This window comes from Mobula birostris, chromosome 3 (assembly GCF_030028105.1).
Source record: "Mobula birostris isolate sMobBir1 chromosome 3, sMobBir1.hap1, whole genome shotgun sequence".
NCBI classification, from domain to species: Eukaryota; Metazoa; Chordata; class Chondrichthyes; order Myliobatiformes; family Myliobatidae; genus Mobula; species Mobula birostris.
In genome coordinates this window covers 210,187,538-210,207,068 of record NC_092372.1, presented here as the reverse complement: position 1 = coordinate 210,207,068, position 19,531 = coordinate 210,187,538, and the positions used below count along the sequence as shown (strand labels likewise).

General features: G+C 44.5%; 1 protein-coding gene across 1 annotated transcript; it reads left to right on the top strand.

The window, feature by feature from the left end:
- Positions 1–404: 404 nt before the first annotated feature.
- On the top strand, positions 405–18,486 carry insig1 (insulin induced gene 1). The gene is made up of 6 exons (XM_072254058.1): positions 405–641; positions 1,086–1,463; positions 8,101–8,225; positions 11,323–11,489; positions 15,514–15,613; positions 17,542–18,486. The coding sequence occupies exons 2-6, from the start codon at positions 1,130–1,132 to the stop codon at positions 17,593–17,595; spliced, it is 780 nt and encodes a 259-aa protein (XP_072110159.1). The 5' UTR covers positions 405–641; positions 1,086–1,129; the 3' UTR covers positions 17,596–18,486.
- The last annotated feature ends 1,045 nt before the right edge of the window (positions 18,487–19,531 follow it).

Genomic DNA, 19,531 nt, shown 5'->3' with positions numbered 1-19,531 from the left:
TGCAAATACAAATATAATACTGAGAACAGGAGTTGTAAAGTCTTTGAAAGTGAGTCAGGAGGTCGCTGACATTGTTCTAGTGTCTCCGCTCCTCGTTTTCTTTGTGCGAGTGTGTCATGATTTTTCACGTAACATCCCTCTTTCGCCTGTTTCAAATTCTTGCCTGTTTTTTTTCCCCCCACTCCCAATCCCTTTGTTTTAAATTTTATTTGTTGTCCGCTGCCTGAGACTCACTCATTCGTGGAAGCCAGGTTGCCACACCACCTCTTGCGCGGTGCGCTCAGGAACTGACGAGTGATGCGTAGAACGGGTGATGCCCGGGCGAGGAGGTGGGGCTTAGCTGCCTCTCGCCTCTGCAGGAGGAAGAGGAATGTGAATGGGACGGTGCAGCCAGTGGTGTGTCCTGAACGTCATATGGGCCGCCAGGCAGCCATTGGCTCCACCGCGCTCACCAGACAGATTGTTTTGACCGCTCGTCTGTCTGCGCCGTATGAATAGATCCGTGCAGGATGTGACCTAATAATTTAGCAAACAATGTAACGCAGCGGCAGCGGAACAGAACCGACAGCAAACTTGTATATTTATAAAAAAAAATCCTTCCAGGACGCAGACTTCAATAGTGTGAATGAACACCTTGAATGGTAGGTCTACGTTTAGTTACTTCATGGCTTGGGCTTCATTGCTGTAACGCGTTAACTCGCGATACAGCCCCGTCTCCACAGATACAGCGGGCATATGTTACATTTTGAAGGGAGTAGAATGGTTTAATCTTTGCCTCTGGCGCTCTGATTTCAGATCGTAACCATGACCTAATTTATTGTAATTTACTCTGCCTTTATTTAAGACGTTGGTGACGTTACTCCCGAAAATGACAGTAAAATGAAATTGGAATCTGTTTTACAGACCCTTTCTTGAAATTAAACTTCCCAGCAAAAACTTGTTAATTTAAATTTATGTCAGCGGTGTTTATGGTTTTGTTATGTCTGGGTTTTGTTGTCAATTCGCAAAGTTTGGGACTTGGATTTGAGACATTGCCATGTTAGTGAGACCAGCCTAACTGTATTCTGTTTGCCCGATCACCTAAGGTGATTCTCGCACAGCTCCACGCTAAGAATTGCCCCTGAACCAGATGTCAAGAGTTGAGGAGACCTGCTGGGCGTGTAACTGCGGCCGGGCGCGAAGGCCAGAGAACATCTCCAGCGGCACGCAGCTGGTGGCAAAGGCGCACGAAATGATGACCATCCTCACCTCGGTGATGGCGAGTGCCTACTGCTCGCTAGCCAGCGGCAGTACCATGAACTTACTGCGGCGGGGACTGGTGCTCTTCACCGTGGGAGTCTTCCTGGCTCTCGTATTAAACTTGCTGCAGATCCAGAGGCACGTCACCCTGTTCCCCGAAGAAGTCATCGCCACAATCTTCTCTTCGGCCTGGTGGGTGCCACCTTGTTGCGGCACGGCAGCAGGTAAGAATGAGGGAGTGGGAAGGACTGGTGCTCCTATGGGAGACGGGGGCCCTTCGGGGCAAGGTGTCCCGCCTAATTTAGCAAGACTTACATATCCTTCAACAGTGCGGAGTTTTCTGGAAAGAGTTTGAATTTGGTACTGTTTTAACCTTTACGAGAGAGAGAAGCATTTTCACTTTCTATTCAGCCCTGGCCCAAATGCTGTAATCAAAATCAGTAAAGTGTTAGAGAATGCTCTAACACTTAGGCCAGGCAGTAGCAGGCAAGATTGGTTAAAGTTTCCGTTCTAAGATGTTTCACCAGTTAAGTTTGACAGTAAGCTTAAGAGGTCTCTCGCATCCAGTTATCGGTTGCTGGCAGTGGGGATTATTTGTAATACAAAGAAATCTAAAATTAACACAGTAGGTATTTCACATTTGGTCATAACCGGGTGTATTATCAGTTGCAAACATTTGCAGTTAAAATGCGGACCCATCTGACTCAAAGGACTTAAAACCGTTCCGCTCTTGTAAAGGCAAAAAGAATGTATTTTTCTCGAAGATTTTTTTTTCCAAATAATTCCTTATTTTGGTGAGGCGCCAGAGCCCCAAATTCTTCCTTCATACACTCCTCTAAAACTTGCTGCATTGAAAGCAACTCCGATTCAGCATCCTCTCTCGAAGACAGACTTTGCAAAAATTCCCATCTCAGAAACCAAAGTCCTGAGAATGAATTAAATATTATTAAAGGTTCTGTATTTACAGAAGGGAGGAAGTGCGGCACAGTAAGAATCTGAAAACTTGAAAATGTTGGGGTTTTCCCCAAAAAAACGTAAGACATTTAACCTTCAAAATTTTTGAATGGATGGTACCTATATTTTTGTATCCATTTACACGGAAGGTTGGTGGGGATGTTTTTAAACACAGCTAGAGGATTGCAGTCTATTTGCCTAGTTCAGTATCTAATGTTTTGGGGATGTTTGTTCCGCGCCACGTGTCGCTGAATTTGCATGAAATTGCAACATGTTGGAGGGGGCGGAGCCTTGCGGAAGCGGTCGCCGTGTTTTCATTGGCCCAGCTGAAACTGGTGAGAGGGGACATTTACTCGTGATTGGTTGCTATGTACAACATGCCACTTGAAAAGGAGAATGAAAACTAGGAAGTGAGACAGCTCAGCTGCCAAGGTCTATTTCATCAATTAAGGGAACAGCTGGCTATATTTTTTTCTGTGGGCAGGTTCTTCCCTACGTTGTGTGTGGAGCTCATGACAACATTACAGTGAGCTGGGCAATAGCCTGTGAAACATATAAACGAGGTGCCAGGCATACTAGAAGGTCAATGACTCGCCAAGTATGATGTAATTTGAAAGAGTTATCATTTGGGGTGGATTCCTTCAACAGATAACACACAGTCTTTGGCTATTTGGGATCGGCTTCCAGTGGCAAGATGAGTTGGGAAACATCATTGCTGCAACTATCCCCTGCCTTCATAGCCAATCTGCCAGTTCCACCAGTGAGGTCTTGGTTGAATTGATTTTTATCTGGAACTTTACCGCTATGGGTGACCCTACCAGGAAGCTAAACTCCAGACTGCATTCTCTAGAACTCACAAGCCTCTCCACTAGGACGGGCTGACAAGCCAAGATGCCGAGCATACTATGTGAAAGTAACACTCACAAAATGTTGGAGGAGCTCAGCAAGTCAGGCAGTATTTATAGAGGGGAATAAACAGCCAGTGTTTTGGGCCAAGACCTGTCATCAGGATGGAAAGGAAGCAAATCTTTTTTTTGCTCAAGGTGCGACAGGGAGTATAGTCTGAATTTTTTTTTTTAAAGTCACTATGCTAAACCTTATACAACCTTCAGGGTGAAGTTCTGACTTTTTATGTCCATGTCCTCTATTTACAAGTTAAGGTGGAGGAACTGAGGTACTAGTTCATGCAAGAGCAATGCAGTGGCCACAGAACTGACCTCAGGCTCCTTTCAATCCCATGTTTAATTAATGTGTCAGATGTGTGGAGACATCAGCAAATATCGATCCAATAAAGGCAATTGTTATTTGTTTAGTTATGTCTTAAAGTCCGAAATGAAGGGGCTGAGAGTTATTGATCCAAGTTTGCTGATGATTCAGAGATAGGGAGGAACATAAGCTGTGAGGTGGATGCAAAAATTCTACATATCCATGGAATTTTGTTAAAAAGTGCGCTGGCAATGTCAGATCCCAAGTGCAGAGGGAAAGCAGACTCTGATGTAGAGACATCGACAAGAGTTTATTCCAAAAGAACATCGGTGGCGCAGTCAAGCGATTCTGCGAGAAGTAACATTCTCAAAACTAGGACCCCGTGATTAGTGCTAATCAGGCATCCACTTAAATAAGCCGATCAAAATAATCTTAATTAGCTTAAACAGAAGGCACCAGGAGACTGCTTTACAAAGAGTGAGTTAAAGTTTGAGTATTTGATGGCTCCGGGCCTGTACTCACCGGTGTTTAGAAGAATGAAGGGTGGAGGGGTCTCATTGAAACCTATTGAATATTGAAAGCCCTAGATTGAATAGATGTGGAGAGGATGTTTCCTGTATTGGGGAGTCTAGGACTAGTGGGCACAGCCTCAAATTAGAGGGACATCCCTTTAGTACAGAATCAAGGAGGTATATCTTTAGCCAGCGGGTGGTGAATCTGAATTCGTTGCCACGGACAGCTGTGATGGCCAAGTTATTGGGTATATTTAAAGTGGAAGTTGATAGCTTTGTGATTAGTAAGGACGTCCAGGCTTACGGGGAGAAAACAGGAGAATGGGGCTGAGTGGGATAATATATCAACCATGATGGAATGGCTGAGCAGACTGGATGGTCTGAATTGCCTAATTCTGTTCCTATGCCATATGGTTGGTTGGCATAGGACAATGGGTGATGATAATCATCATCACAAGCCTGGGTGGCTATGTCATATGATCTTATAAATGCTGAGAAACTCGGGAGCATTTAGATATCCCTGTAAACAAATTACAGTCACAACAAGAAATTAGGAAGTAAATGGTACATTGGTCAACAATGGAAATAGTTAGAAGATAAGGGAATCATGCTACAAATCAGTAGAACTTTGTTAAAACCACTGGGATTAGGTTTAGTTTCAGATAACACTTTGGCGAGTGTGCAACAAAGGCTTACAAGCTTAGCTCCTGAGACCCGAGGCTAGTCCCAGCAGTAAAGGCTGAGTGTTATGAGCTAACATCCTAGAGAGCTGATTTCATTGTAAAGCAAAGTTCAGGGACGCTTGACAGAGCAGAAGGCAAGAAGTTATTTCCACTAATCACAGGCTAAAACTCCATATAAGAAGATGGGTGTCCTGAAATGAGACAAGGAGTTTCATCACTCAGTGTTCGAAGCTGGCTGGGCAAATTTTGGACTCTTGATGAATCATGACATGTTGATCTCAGTGAGAAACTGAATCAGTGAGGAGTCTACGTAAATGTTAGTGCAGCTCTGTGGCAGTATGGCCTACTGTTGCTTGTCTATCTAATACTGGGGACTGCTCTATTGGCCAGTCACCCTGTGAAAAGATCACTTAGAACGAAGCTGCTTAACCTATGCCTTCTATGATTGTGCTTAGGAAAGTTTCGCTCCTTTCGTAACAATGATGCAACAAGACCATAAGACACAGTAGCAGAATTAGGCCATTCAGCCCATTGAGTCTATTCTGCCTTTCCATCATGACTGATTTATTCTCCTTCTGAGTCCCTTTCTCCTGCCTTCTCCCCATAACCTTTGACACCCTTACTCATCACGAATCTATCAACCTACGTTTTAAATGTACCCAAATGACTTGGCCTCCATAGCCAAGTTATTTGTTCATGTGGCATGGATGTCTCTGACAAGCTGACATCTATTGTTCGCCCTTTCTAGAACACTACACTTGCTAATTTAAGGGTAAAGGTCCTATAAGGCTTAAGATTAGCGGGTGAAATGAGTTGTTTTGCATCAAATCAAATCAGCGAGGTTTGTGGTGGGCAGCCTGCGAGTGTCGCCATGATTCCTGCAGCAGCATAGCATGCCCACAACTCACGAACCCTAACCTGTTCATCTTTAGAATGTGGGAAGAAACCAGAGTGCCTGGAGGAAGCCTGCGCAGTCATGGGGAGAACATTTCAAACTCTTCACAGGCAGCTGTAGGAATCAAACCCCAATCTTACAGCAAGCACGGTAAAGCTTTGCGTTAAACGCCATGCTACAATGACGAGGTAGGAATCACAAGTGTGCCAGACTGGGTGAGGGTGACAGACTTCCTCCCCAGAAGGGATATTGGAGTTGGTTTATTATCGTCACATTTACCAAGATACAGTGAAAAGCTTGTCTTGTATACTGTTTGTATAGATCAAATCATTACACAGTGCACTGAGATAGAATAACATAAAACAGTAACGGTGCAGAATATAGTGTAACAGCTACTGAAAAAGTGAAGTGTAGGTAAACAATAAAGCAGAATGTTGCACACACAAAATGCTGGAGGAACTCAGCAGGTCAGGCAGCATCTATGGAAATGAATAAACAGTCGATGGTCAGGCCGAGACCCTTCTTCAGGACTGAAAAGGAAGGAGGAAGATCCTGATTAAAAAGTTGGGGGAGCGAGGGAAAGGAGGCTACCTAGAGGGTGATATGTGATGCCAGGCGGGTAGGAAAGGTAAAGGGCTGGAGGGGAAGGAATCTGATACGAGAGGAGATTGGATCATAAGAGAAAGGGAAGGAAGAGTGGACCCAGGGGGAGGTGATAGGCAGATTGGAATGGGAGCCCAAGTCCAAAGTGCAAAGTTATTAGCCAGGGATCCATCTTATTGTACAAGAGGTGCATTCGAGACCCTGAAAACGGCAGGATAGAAACTGCCCTTGAGCCTTGAGGTATGTGTTTGTATCTTCTGCCCAATGGGAGAGAGGAGCAGAGAGAATTTTCATCTGGCTGCTTTACTGCGTTGTGTTTAGGGCCATTAATATAGTTTGCTGGACAGCAAGGGTTTTATTCAGTTCAACTAAATCCCTATAATTTCAATTTTATAGCTGTGGGACTTGAACTTCTGCTCTGAATCTATCGTCCAGAGCCTCAATATGCACCTCAGTGACATAACCACTGTGCAATACGCACATATCTCTTTGGAGAAAAAAGACATATTGGAACAATAATTTACTTCCAGTAAACCTATCAGCACAGTGTTATGCCACAGCAGCCAACTTTACTGCCTGTTGACTGCTCACATAGCAGTAAAACTTCAGTAATCCCAAATTCTGTTGTTGGGATCTGGCATTTGACTTGTTCAGTAGTTTGGAACAGGAGCCCGGGGCCCAGAGCCCAGAGTGAAAGCAGGATGTGCAGCCAGGGCAAAGTCCACACTGTGGGACAGCTGTGGCTTGTCACTGTTGGGGTCTGGAACAGCGGGGATCAGGGTTTGAGGCTAAACACAAACACGAGATTCTGCAGATGCTGAAAACCCAACAGGAACACACAGACAGCTGCTCGAGGAACTCAGCAGGTCAGGCAGCATCTATGGAGGAGAATAAAAGTCAACATTTCGGGCCGAGACCCTTCAGCGGGGCTGGAAAGCCAGAAGGAGGGGGGAGGGGAAGGAGTACAACTGTTGGGGTGATTGGTGAAACCAGGTGAATGGGAAGATAGGAGGGAGCTAAAGTGAGAAGCTGGGAGGTGATAGGTGGAACAAATAAAGGGCTAAGCAAGAAGGAATCTGATAGGAGAATGGAGCGTGGGAGAAAGGGAAGGAAGAGGGTCACCAGAAGGAGGTGATAGAGAAGGCAGCCAGAATGGGCAATGGGGAAAAAAGAGAATTGAGGGGAGGTTGCGGGAAGAAATTAACCGACGTTCGTTAGAGAAATCGTTGTTCGTGCCAACAGGTTGGAGGCTACCCAGACGGAATATGAGGTGTTGCTCCTCCAAACTGAGAATGGCCTCATCGCAGCAGCAGAGGAGGCCATAGACTGACGCGTCAGAATGGGAATGGGGAGTCAGATTAAAATGGTCAGCCCCCAGAGATCCTGTTTGTTGTGGGTGGAGTGAAGGCGCTTGACAAAGCTGATCCCCATCCCCAGCCTATGTCAGGTCTCACCAATGTAGAGGAGGCTACACCGGGAGATATTTCCATCTATAACTTTAGTGTTCACTGAAAAATGTATTATCCTAATAAAGAAAGTGAAATAGAAGTCTGTTTAGGTAATAACAGAAGTAATATCCAATAGTCTAGAAAATCTGCGAGACCAAGGTCCAAGGTGCCAGGTTCTCACCCTTCCCTCCTCTGTCCGCCTACCACATATTGGCTGCTTGTTTTGCCCCTTTAATTTCATTAACGTGAAAACATTTAAACCTTATGAGTCCTGATGAAGGGTCTCAGCCCAAAACAACCCTTCTGCTGAGATGCTGCCTAACCTATTGATTACCTGCTGCATATTATGTGCTTTGCTCCAGACTTCCATCGTCTGCAGAATCCCCTCTGTTTAGCACTTAAGCATTTTACCGTTTTAAAATTTTTGCACCTTAATGAAATCAAGGAATTTGGGATCAGTGTTGAGTTAAAAAGCCAGTGGGGTGAGTGGATGGTGGAATTCTTATGCTTCACAACAAAATGTTGGTTCTAACTGCTTCAACCTTCTGTCTTTCACACAGCTGTAGTGGGCCTGCTGTATCCCTGTATTGACAGCCACCTCGGAGAGCCACACAAGTTCAAACGGGAATGGGCGAGCGTCATGAGGTGCGTAGCGGTCTTTGTTGGCATCAACCACGCTAGTGCTGTATCCTTCCAACCGTGAATGGCACAACAGGCTCCTGCCAAGAGTCGTCTATGTCCGCCGTCCTCAGCATTATTACTCAACTTCACCCGCGGGTCTCTGCCAAGTGGTTTTATGGAACCAGGGTGGTGCCTGACTTCTGAAATCTCTTCACCTTTCTGTCATTCTGTAGATCCAATGTTCACAGAGTAAGGGACAGGGAATGAGCCATAGAGGCTTGGCAGCACAGAACAGGCCCTTTGGATCAGCGCATCCATGCCAGTGCTTCTTGCCCAACTATAGTAGTTGAGTATGCCTGCCTTGGACTGGGGGTTGAGATCAAACATAAATCAGCTGTGATAGATTCCATGTGTCGAGTGGCCTAAATTCTGCTCCCATGTCTTACGGTGTTATGGAAACATATCTTTCTTTGGTCTGCCTGTGTTTGTCCTAAAGTCTTTTAAATGGAGTAGTTATACCTTCATTGGCAATGTTTTCCAGACATCAGCCACTCTCTATATAAAAAAAAATTAACCTTTCGGGTCCTCCTTAAAACTTCCTCTCAGCTTAATCCTAGCCACCTTTTTTTTTTGTAAGCCTACTGTGGGGGAAAGAGCCTCTTTGTGCCTGTCATTAACTTGCATACTTCTGTCAGTTCATTGCACAACCTCCTTCACCCAGGGAAAGCAAGCCCAGCCTATCTACTGGAGTCCCCTAATTCAGGCAACCCCCTTAGGAACTTGGAGAAATAGACCAGAATGCTGGAGGAACTTTGCGGGTCAGGCAGCGTTGTTGGGGGGGGGGGGGGGGGCGGTCAGGTTGAGGGGAGGAATTGTGGAATTTCGGGTCGAAGCCCCACGTCGGGAGTGAGTGTGCAGAGGGAGTTGGCCGGTGTAATGAGGAGAGGGGGCAGGGCGAGACAGGAGGCAGTACGTGATGGATGGACCAAGGAGGGAGGTTGGACAGATGGAGCCAGGTGGGGGAAGAGGGAGGGACGTAGATGGGAGATAGAGGTTAGTGGGCGATAGGTCGAACTAGACTAGGATAAATAGGCAGATGGGGCCAAGTGGGAGGAGGTGAGGGTGATGGCTGGAAGCACAAGCTCAACTCAAGAGATTCCGCAGATGCTGGAAATCCAGAACAACTCACTCAAAATGCTAGAGAAACTCAGCAGGTCAGGCTGAGAGAATTAACAATCGATGTTTCGGGCTAAGACCCTTCATCGGGAAGGGTGATAAGCATGAACACAAATGGCTACCGCTGCTGGAATCTGATATGTAGAGAATGTGATAATGGGAACCATTGGGGGTTTTGGTTTAGAATTCTTTAAATTATTATTGTCAAATGTACCAAGACACACTGAAAAGCTCTTGCATACTGTTCATACAGATCAAATCATTGCACAGTGCTTTCAGGAAGAACAATAAAAATACAGAATAAAGTGTAACAGCTACAGAGAAAGTGCAGGTAGACAATAAGGTGCAAGATCACAGGTGTCAAGTTAAGTGTTCCAACTTACCATACTAGGGAATTCTTTAATAGCCTTGTAACAACAGGTAGATATAGGTGGGTATAGGTGAGGAATGGGATCCAGAGGGTGACACGTGTAGAACCAGTAGGGGGAAGGGGATGAAAATGGTGATGGGATGCTGGGGTTGGGTATAGAAAAGGGAACAAAAATGGGCGGACTGGAAGGAGGCAGGGGACGGAGACTGGAAGAAAGTCTCCTGATGAATCTCTTCAGCAGCACAATCACATCGGACGAGGAGAAATTTATTTGCCCTGAGGATAACAAACCAGAATTCTCTACCCTGAGGACTATGGAGACTGAGTGACTGAACTGATGTCAATTTACTTTCCCTGTTTGCTCACACGATATTAGCCTTGAATTGTTCCAGCCAAGCTGGGCGGTTGATATTCAGTGGCTCAGTTATCGATTTCCTGCGGGAGTCTCCCACTCACTCCATCTCTCACGTTCCCATTCTGGTTTGCACCCAGTTTTAATTCACTATTATCTTTCAAAGTCTTGACTCTGCCCTTTCTGTAGTTGACTAATTTCTTCCCATCATTTTAATCTGCTACGGCTTGTTCCTGAGGTTACTCCAAAATGAGGATAATTATCAACCACAAATGAGTCCTTCCTCCTCTTGTAAACAACTAAAGCTATCTTGTGTCTCATTCTGCAGCAATGTCATTCCTAATGGCTTCTTTCTGAGTGACAGCATGCTTGGCACCAAGGACGTTTAAAATCTCTTCAGGAAACTGAAAGATCATTCTTAGTGTAAGAAGGAAAAAGAAAGTAAAAGTGGATTAGAAATTCAGGGAAATTGTTAAATAAGCTGATATCAATCCGCCCATCTGTTACATTTTTAATTAATTGGCTTCTGAGGTAAGGAAAATTGTTAACAGATGGCCACTGAGTTAGTTTCCTTACACTTCTGGCTAAGGTGAAGACTATTCCCTTTAGCAATTTTTCAGTGGAATCAAATTAAAAGCTAATTTTTGTTAATAACTCACTATAACCCCAATTGTCCAGCATTGCCACCAAGGTTTCATCTCAATGCCACAACTTTACAATTCTTTTTAAAAGTCATCGCAATGTCAATTACTTAGTATTGTTTATGACATTTCGAATTGTCAATTGTTTTGTTTTAACTTACAAATGGGATAGGGGTACATGTAAGTTTAGAAGAGTGAGTGGGGAGTGGAATCTCATTGAAGCCGATGAAATATTGAAAGGCCTAGATAGAATGGACATGGATGAGGACATTTCCTATAGTGGGGGAGCCAGAACCAGAAGGTACACCTTCAGAATACAAGGACATCCCTTTAGAACAGAAATGAAGAGGAATTTCTTTAGCCAGAGGGTGGTGAGTCTGTGGAATTCTGTGGAGGCTAAATCATCGGGTATATTTAAAGTTGTTGATAGGTTCTTGATTAGTAAAGGCGCCAAAGGTAAAAGGGAGAAGGTAGAAGAATGGGGTTGAGAGGGATAGTAAATCAACCATGTCTGTATAGTGGAGCAAACTCGTTAGGCTGAATGGTCTAATTCTGCTCCAATGTCTCACATTACAATCCACTGATGCATTTGCTTCTTTCCTTAATTCTGGCATCTCATCAGAAATTAGATTTTGCCAATAACATGCAGTTGTCGTTGACCCTGGCTGCCCTCTCTCTGGGTCTGTGGTGGACCTTTGATCGCTCTCGAAGTGGATTTGGACTTGGCCTTACAATAGCCTTCGTGGCAACCCTGGTCACACAGCTGTTAGTGTACAATGGCGTTTACCAGTAAGTACAAGAGTCTGGATTGGTAATTCTATCGTTTATCTTCTTCCATGTGCCCCACCACCTACAACATCTATGCATAGCCGCCACTCTATTAGGTACTTCCTATACCTAATAGAGTACCCACGGAGGGTATGTTCATGGTCTTCTACTGCGGTAGCCCGTCCACTTCAAGGTTCGAAGTGTGTGTTCAGAGATGCTCTTCTGCACACCACTGTTGTAATGCGTGGTTGCTTGAGTTACTGGCTTCCTGTCAGCTTGAACCAGTCTGGCCATTCTCCTCTGACCTCTCCCATTAACAAGGCATTTTCACCCACAGAACTGCCACTCACTGGCTTTTTTTTTGTTTTTCGCATCATTCCCTGTAAGCTCTAGAGAATATTGTGCGTGAATATCCCAGGAGATCGGCGTACCTGAGATCATCAAGCCACCCTGTCTGGCACCAACAATCATTCCACAGTCAAAATCACTTAGATCACATTTCCTCCCCATTCTGATGTTTGGTCTGAACCTCTTGATCATGTCCACATGTTTTTATGCACTGAGCTGCTGCAACATGATTGGCTGATTAGATATTTGCATTAATAAGCAGGTGTACAGGAGTACCTGATAAAGTGGTCACTGTGTGTATATTACTATCAATATTTAGAAGTTGCGTGGGCACGTGGCCAAGTGGTTAAGGCATTGGACTAGCGACCTGAAGGTTGTGAGTTCCAGCCCCAGCTGAGGGATCGTGTTGTGTCCTTGAGCAAGACACTTAATCACACATTGCTCTGCGACGACACTGGTGCCAAGCTGTATGGGTCCTAATGCCCTTCCCTTGGACAACATTGGTGTCATGGAGAGGAGAGACTTGCAGCATCGGCAACTGCTGGTCTTCCATACAACCTTGCCCAGGCCTGCGCCCTGGAGAGTGAAGACTTTCCAGGCACAGATCCATGGTCTCGCAAGACTAACGGATGCCTTAGTAATTTAATTTAATTCAGAAGTTGAGCAAGCCCCACAGTAACTATAAAATCCTACCCCTCTTGCACCCCCTTCAGCAAGAACCTACTTCTTGAACTACATAGCACATTCTAGTAGCAAGAATTCATGTTTGTCCTGTTGACAACTAGACAAGGAAAAAGTTTACCATATTATTAAAGAGTAACAATCCTGCCCTACAAGACCATGATCTTTATTACAGCAGTAGTTCAATTTTTTGTTCGTTCATTATAGATGCCACAATGTGATTGCTTTCCTGTGAATGTTTAACACCATAACGCCCTTGATGGGCTTCTCACTTGCTTTAAGTTCTCAATGAGACATCATCTCTCCCCATTTCTAGTTCCTTGTTCAGATTTAACTTCTAAACCCCTACCAAGCACAGCAACATGGGAAGAATGGACTTGCTGGAGACCATTTGGTGGTTCAGCATATCAGAAAAGCTTGTGGGCTCTTACCCTGTTAATTCCCGTATCTTCTTTTCACAAGGTTGGCTCCAGTGAACAGGGAGAGGAGAGAGCATCAGGCACATGCTAAGTCACAGGCTTACCCTTGCCTAGTCATCAGTAATGGCTTAGTGGACAAACCAGTAAATGTGGGACAGTCGAGCCTTCCTTTACAACTGCGGGTCACTGAGAGTTAGTACTATCCATCATGGTAATGGCAGTAACTTTAACCAAGTCGTTCATTATCCCTGGGCTGTCCAGTAGCCTGATCTACCCTGGAAACCATTCACATTAGTTAACACAGAGAAGCAGAAATATCCTCCAGCGTGGAACAACCAGGTTCCAGGGGCAGTACAGTAGCACAATGTTTAGCACAGTCACTTTACAGCGCCAGCTATCACTAATCGGTGGTTCAACTCCCACTGCTGCCTGCAAGGAGTTTGTACATTCCCCCTGTGATCGTGTGGGTTTCATCTGAACGTTCTGGTTTTCTCCTATGTTCCGAGGATAGACGGTTAGAGTTAGTAAATTCTAATAGGCAGGCTATATTGGTGCCAGAAGCGTAGCAATGCTTGTGGGCTGCCCCCAGCTGTGTTAGTCGACGGCACGAAACAACACGTTTCACTATGTTTTGAAGTACGTCTGATGAACAAAGCTAAACTTTTCAACGGGAGGCCAGGTGTCTGAGGCGAGAAGCACTCTGAAAAGCTTCTGCAGTGCCAATCGGTGCTAATTTGTGTGAGAGTCAAAATAAGCGCAGATGCTTAGTATCTGAAGTAAATGCTGGCAACACTCATCGGGACAGAAAGCATCTGAGGGTAAAAGAAACTGTTAGCATTTCAGGTCAGAGATCCATTTGCAGAAGAGAGCAGAAGGGTCTTCAACATGAAATGTAAGCTCAGTTTCACTTCCCACGAGGGTGAAGACTGACCCGGAGTATTGCCAGCGTCAGAGACATACAGCATGAATTTAGGCCCACCGGCCCAGCTTGTTCATGCTGACCAAGATGTCTGTCTGAGCTTGCCCCATTTGCCTGTATTTGGCCTGTATCCCTCCAATCCTTTCTGTCCCTGTACCTGTATATTAAGTGTTGTAACTGAACCTGTCTTTACAACTTCCTCTGTGAGCTTATTCCACATATTCACCACCCTCGGTGTGGTGAAAGATTCCCCTCAAATCCCTTTTAAATCATCCCCACCTCACTATAAACATATCTTCTAGTTTTAGACTCCCTGACCCTTGGAAAAAGACTATAACACCTTACCTATGTCCCTCATGATTTTATAAACAACTATAAAATCTGACTTTCACACTCCAGGGAAAGAACTCCCAATCTGTTCAATTTTTCCTTGTAACTCTGGTCATGCAGTCATGGCAACAGCTTTATAAATCTTTTCTGCTTCTTTTCCAGTTGGAACTTAGCACCTTACAACACAGTACAGGCCCTTGGGCCCACGATGTTGTGCCGACTGTTTAACCTGCCCGAAGATCAATCTAACCATTCGCTTCCACCTGCCTATCTTACTAAGAGTCTCTTAAATGTCCCTAATGTATCCGCCCCTACCGCCACACACTAACCTCCAATCGCCTTAAAATTATGCCCCCTTGTATCAGCCTCGAATAGTTTAATAACATCCTTCCCATTGCTGGGTGACCAGAACTGCGTGCAATATTCAACGTGCAGTCTCGCCAATGACTTGTTGCAACACCATATCGCCTGTGCTCGGTGTACTGAGCTGTGAAGGCACAGTTTGTCTTTTTTTTGCACATTGGTTGCTTGTCAGTCTTTGTGTATGGGTGGTTTTCATAAATTCTATTAAATTTCTTTATTTTCCTGTGATCACGTAAGAGCAGCAATCGGGTTTAATAAAACTACTGCAGATACTTCAAGGGCTATGGTTTCAATCTGCTTTGCTAAGTAGCTAACATCTAAATAAGTAATATTAATATGTTTAGTCATTGTGATAGATAGAACCTCTGCAATAACTAATCTTCTGTCGATCATAATTTGCTATCCAAAATGGGGAGGAAGCAGGAGAATGGGGTTGGGAGGGATAATAAATTGGCCTTAACCAAATGTCAGGGAGACTCGATGGGCTGAATGGCCTAATTCTGCTTCTGCGTCTAACGATATAAATGCTCGCTTGCGGCACAGTAGTGTAGTGGTTAGCACAACGCTGTACAGTGCCAGCGACCCGGGTTCAATTCCTGCCACTGCCTGGATTTTGTAGGCTCTCCCCGTGACCGTGTGGGTTTCCTCTCACGGCCCAAAGGCATATCAGTTGGTAGGTTAATTGGTCGTTATAAGTTGTCCTGTGATTAGGCTGGGGGTAAAATTGGGGGATTGCTGGGCAGCATGGCTCAACGGGATTGAAGGGCCTGTTCCAAGCTGTATCTCAATAAAATAAAATGCTGGAAGGTGAATCTCAAGGTAGAATATGGTGACATACATGTATTTACTTTGACTTTGTCTTCTACCTGCTCCTATCTGAGATTCACTTACCCCTCCAGCGTAATCGACATACAATGCTCCATCAATGTTCTTGTGCTGTGAATAAGCCAGGGGTGTAAGACGATTCTCTATCATGTTACTGCAGGTACACATCACCGGACTTTCTGTACATCCGCTCCTGGCTACCCTGTATATTCTTCTCAGGTGGAGTGACCATGGGGAACATAGGAAGGCAGCTCGCCATGGTAAGTAGCTCAAGTCAGTCCCGGGCTGCTTGTGGCCGAGCAAGATGGCTGGGAATCCGAAATAAAAACAAGGAATTCTGTAAACGCCGGGCAGCACCTGGGGAGGGGAAATAATTTGGCTTGATTAAAAAGATGCCACCTGACCTACTGAGTACTTTCAAAGTCAAGAGTCAAATTTATGCACAAGTACACGTATATCCAGGTGCAATGAAAAACTTAATTGCAGCTGCATCACAGGCAATCAGCATCAGAGAAACAGCTCTATAAAACATACTCAAACACATAAATGTAAATTATACACAGTTTTTACAAGGAAGTACACAATTAGAACAATCTTTGTTCAGTGTTTATCCTCATTTTTTTATCGGTGAATTTTATGATTTTGTTACAATTATGTTCCTGTGAAACCCCATGAGACGTTTCATAGTGTTAACAGCATTCTATAAATTTAGGTGGACGATTGATTTTGTTTAGTGTATGTGTTGCCAAGGCTACAAAACCAGTATGGACTAACACACACACACACACAATGCTAGAGAAACTCAGCAGGTTGGGCAGCATCTCTGGAGATGAATAAACAATCAATGTTTAGGCCAAGAACCTTCATCAGGAAAGGACGGGGGAAGGATCCGGAATAAAAAGGCGGGAGGAGGGGAAGGAGTACAAGCTGGCAGGTGATAGGTGAAGCCAGGTGAGGGAGAGGGGATGAAGTAGGAAGCTGTGAGGTGATAGGTGGAAAAGGTAAAGGAATCTGATGGGAGAGGAGAGTGGATTTTGGGAGAAAGGGAAGGAGGAGGGGCATCAGAGGGAGGTGATGGGCAGGTGAGAAGAGGTGGGAGGGGAGTCAGATTGGGAAATGGAAACAGAGAATGCAGAGGGGGTAGAAATTACCCGGTTAGAGAAATCAATGTTCATGGCATCAGGTTGGAGGCTACCCAAAAGGAATATGAGGTGTTGCTGAGAGTGGCCTCATCCTGGCAGTAGAGGAGGCCATGGACTTCCGTGTCAGAATGGAAATGGGAGGTGGAATTAAAATGGGTGGCCGTCAGGAAACCCTGCCAACTACGGATGGAGTGAAAGGTGCTGGACAGGAGAGAGCAGCTGAGTGCCCCATTTCACTGTGCCCTGACGACTGCCTTGTGTGTACTGAGATGCTGCGCCTGGCACTTCCGCCCGCTCCGGTGTGACGTATGTACATTACAACACCTACACGGCAGCAGTGAAGCTGGCGGTGGCAGTGAGGATATAAACGAGGACTGTAGCAGTACCTCAGCAGCTGTCTCGTTCAGGAGTGCAGTGTCATCAGAAATAAATTAAAACAAGACGCTCAATATCAGAATCAGGAATACTATCACTAAAATATGTTGTCTGCGGTAGCAGGGCTGTGCAATGCATAGAAATTACTTGTGATATTGCAGTCACTTGGAATATCATGTTCAGTTTGGGTCGCCTCTTTATGGGAAGAAAGTGGAAGTTTTATATGGGGAAGTTTAGTAGCTAAGAACAAAACAGGAAAAAAGACTAAAGGTGGTGGGCAACATGTTCTGCCTTTCTTGTACCCCATAGATAAGGAACATCCCATTCTAATTTATAGATAACCAATCAGACAGCCCGTATTCAAATAATACAATACCAGAGAACTTTCCAAATCATAAAGAACTGTAACTACTAGGCAACATACTGAACAATTACTTATACATACTGTGACTACTTGGAAACATACTAAACACTTACGTGTATATAGGAAGTTGTATAAAATACATGCAGGCATAACAGTTAAGCTGCAAAGAAAATACACAATTATACAGTCTAATCCAACACCTTTGTCTCAAAGAGCACAACCCCCAGCCGAGACAGACCCTCCTCATAACTAAAATTCTCAGTGCGGGCCACCGTCTTCATCAGTCTGCTTTGCTCTGTCTTTGCAGGGAGTCACTGAGATAGCACAGAAGGACTGCCTCGACAAGATGCACAAGGATTGAACAAATAGGAGTGTGTGATGATGATTCCAGCGTAGATGCTTTGTGTGCGAGTGTGCTCATATATAGACCAACATGAGCTGTGGGTCCATATATGTTGGAGCTTGCGATTTACTGCATGATATTCATAAAAGGGAAGATTTGCAATCTGTGATTGCCTTCGTACAATTGATTCATTTCTTAATGTCTGAACGTTTTGTGCCTGCAACCTGTATAGACTCAGTCTGATGGGCACTCCTCATTTAATCTACTACGACCTGCAATGCCATTTTCTGCTATTGTTGCATCTGACCTAATTAGCAAGTATTAGGTGGTATTGATGGAAGTTCAGTGTTCACGAGCTTGTTGCATATCCATGCTTCGATTCCTTATTTATTTCTCCTTCTCGAGTTCATTCGTAGCATTAAAGTACTCATGGGCCCCCTCACCCTCTCCGTTCTGCATGGGAATAAAGAGCGATCCTGTTTTCCTTTCTCCAAGCTGTAGTCCAGTACCTGTAAGTGACGATAGTATTCACTGGATTTCCTCATGTGCCACAGTATGGATGGGCCCAGTGCTGAATAGCAGGAACTCCCTCGAGCTGAGGAGAACCAGTATCCGGACAGTCATAGAGTCGTGCTTTCCATCAGTCCCCAGACTCTGCAATATACTGAAGCAGGGACACGATAATTCCAACGCTCTTGGCCGAATGAATCATTGCTCGCTGCTCCACTCAGAGAGTGAAGTGATTTTTATTTTTGTATGTTTATCCACTGTTTCTGATATGAACCAATCATTTGCATGCCTCTTGGTAGGATGATTGTCTGATTTTGTAAATTAAAACCATTCCGGGTTATTTTTTTTCTCCTCCCACGCTGTTCTCAATAAAAATGTTCAAGTGATTATCAAACAGAATTTATTTTGTTGGACATTATTTTTACAAAAAGTCATGCAAACTCTTAAAAAATATTACTGTGTATCTGAACAATTCCTGTTGCCGAAAGGGTCTTTGATCTGGTGTTAACTCTGTTTCTCTTTCCGCTGATGCTGCCTGACCCATTGAGTGTTTCCAACGTTTTCTGTTTCTTTGCCTAATGCCTACAAAACTTCTAATATCAGATACTTTCCAAGGCATCTTCTCACACTTAAGTAAGAAGTTATGAGTTAAGACACCTCCCCAGAATTGGTGTGTGCTATCCTGGGCTTTCACTCCACTGTATTAGACCATAAAACATACAGTAGGGGCAGAATTTGGCCATTCAACCTGTTGAAGGCTCTACCATTTGATTATAGTTCATTTATCATTGTCCCCCTCAACCCCATTCTACTGCCTTCCCCCCAGAACCCTTGCTGCCCTGATTAATCAAGAACCTATTAACCTCTGCTTTAAATATTTCCACAGTCATCTGTGGCAATGAACTTCACAGTTTTCCCATCCTCTGGTTAAAGATATTCCTCTCAATCTCTCTTCTAAAGGAACATCCTTGTATTCTGAGCCTGGGCCCTCTGATCCTATACGAAATTCCCTCACTAGGAAATATCCTCTTCACATCTACCCTATGTAGGCCTTTCAGTATTTGATGGGGTTCTATAAGATTAACCCCCCCCCCATTCTTCTAAACTCTTAACAAATTCAGGCCCAGAGCCATCAATCACTCCTCATATGTTAACCCTTTTATTTCCATGAACTTCCTCTGGACTCTACAATATCAAAAGTGCTAGCTCTGTGAAGTTGTTAAAGCTGAGAGGTAATGCTATAAATAATTTGGAATGTTGGAGAAGTATAAAAGTTGAGAAGATATGGTGCAGTTATACAAAGCTTTGGCTGAGGTCACACTTGGAGTATTATGTTCAATTTTGGTCACTGTTATAGAAAAGATATTACTGAACTGGAAAAAGTGCGGAAGAACTTAGCAAGGGCTTTGCCAGGACTTAAGGAACAGACAGACGAAACAGGCTG

Bases quoted from the DNA above. Each gene is read 5' to 3' on its own strand.
- insig1 (XM_072254058.1), top strand. From the start codon at position 1,130: ATGTCAAGAGTTGAGGAGACCTGCTGGGCGTGTAACTGCGGCCGGGCG. The intron at 1,464-8,100 runs GTAAGAATGAGG...TCTTTCACACAG, and splicing joins TTGTTGCGGCACGGCAGCAG to CTGTAGTGGGCCTGCTGTAT. The intron at 11,490-15,513 runs GTAAGTACAAGA...ATGTTACTGCAG, and splicing joins GTGTACAATGGCGTTTACCA to GTACACATCACCGGACTTTC.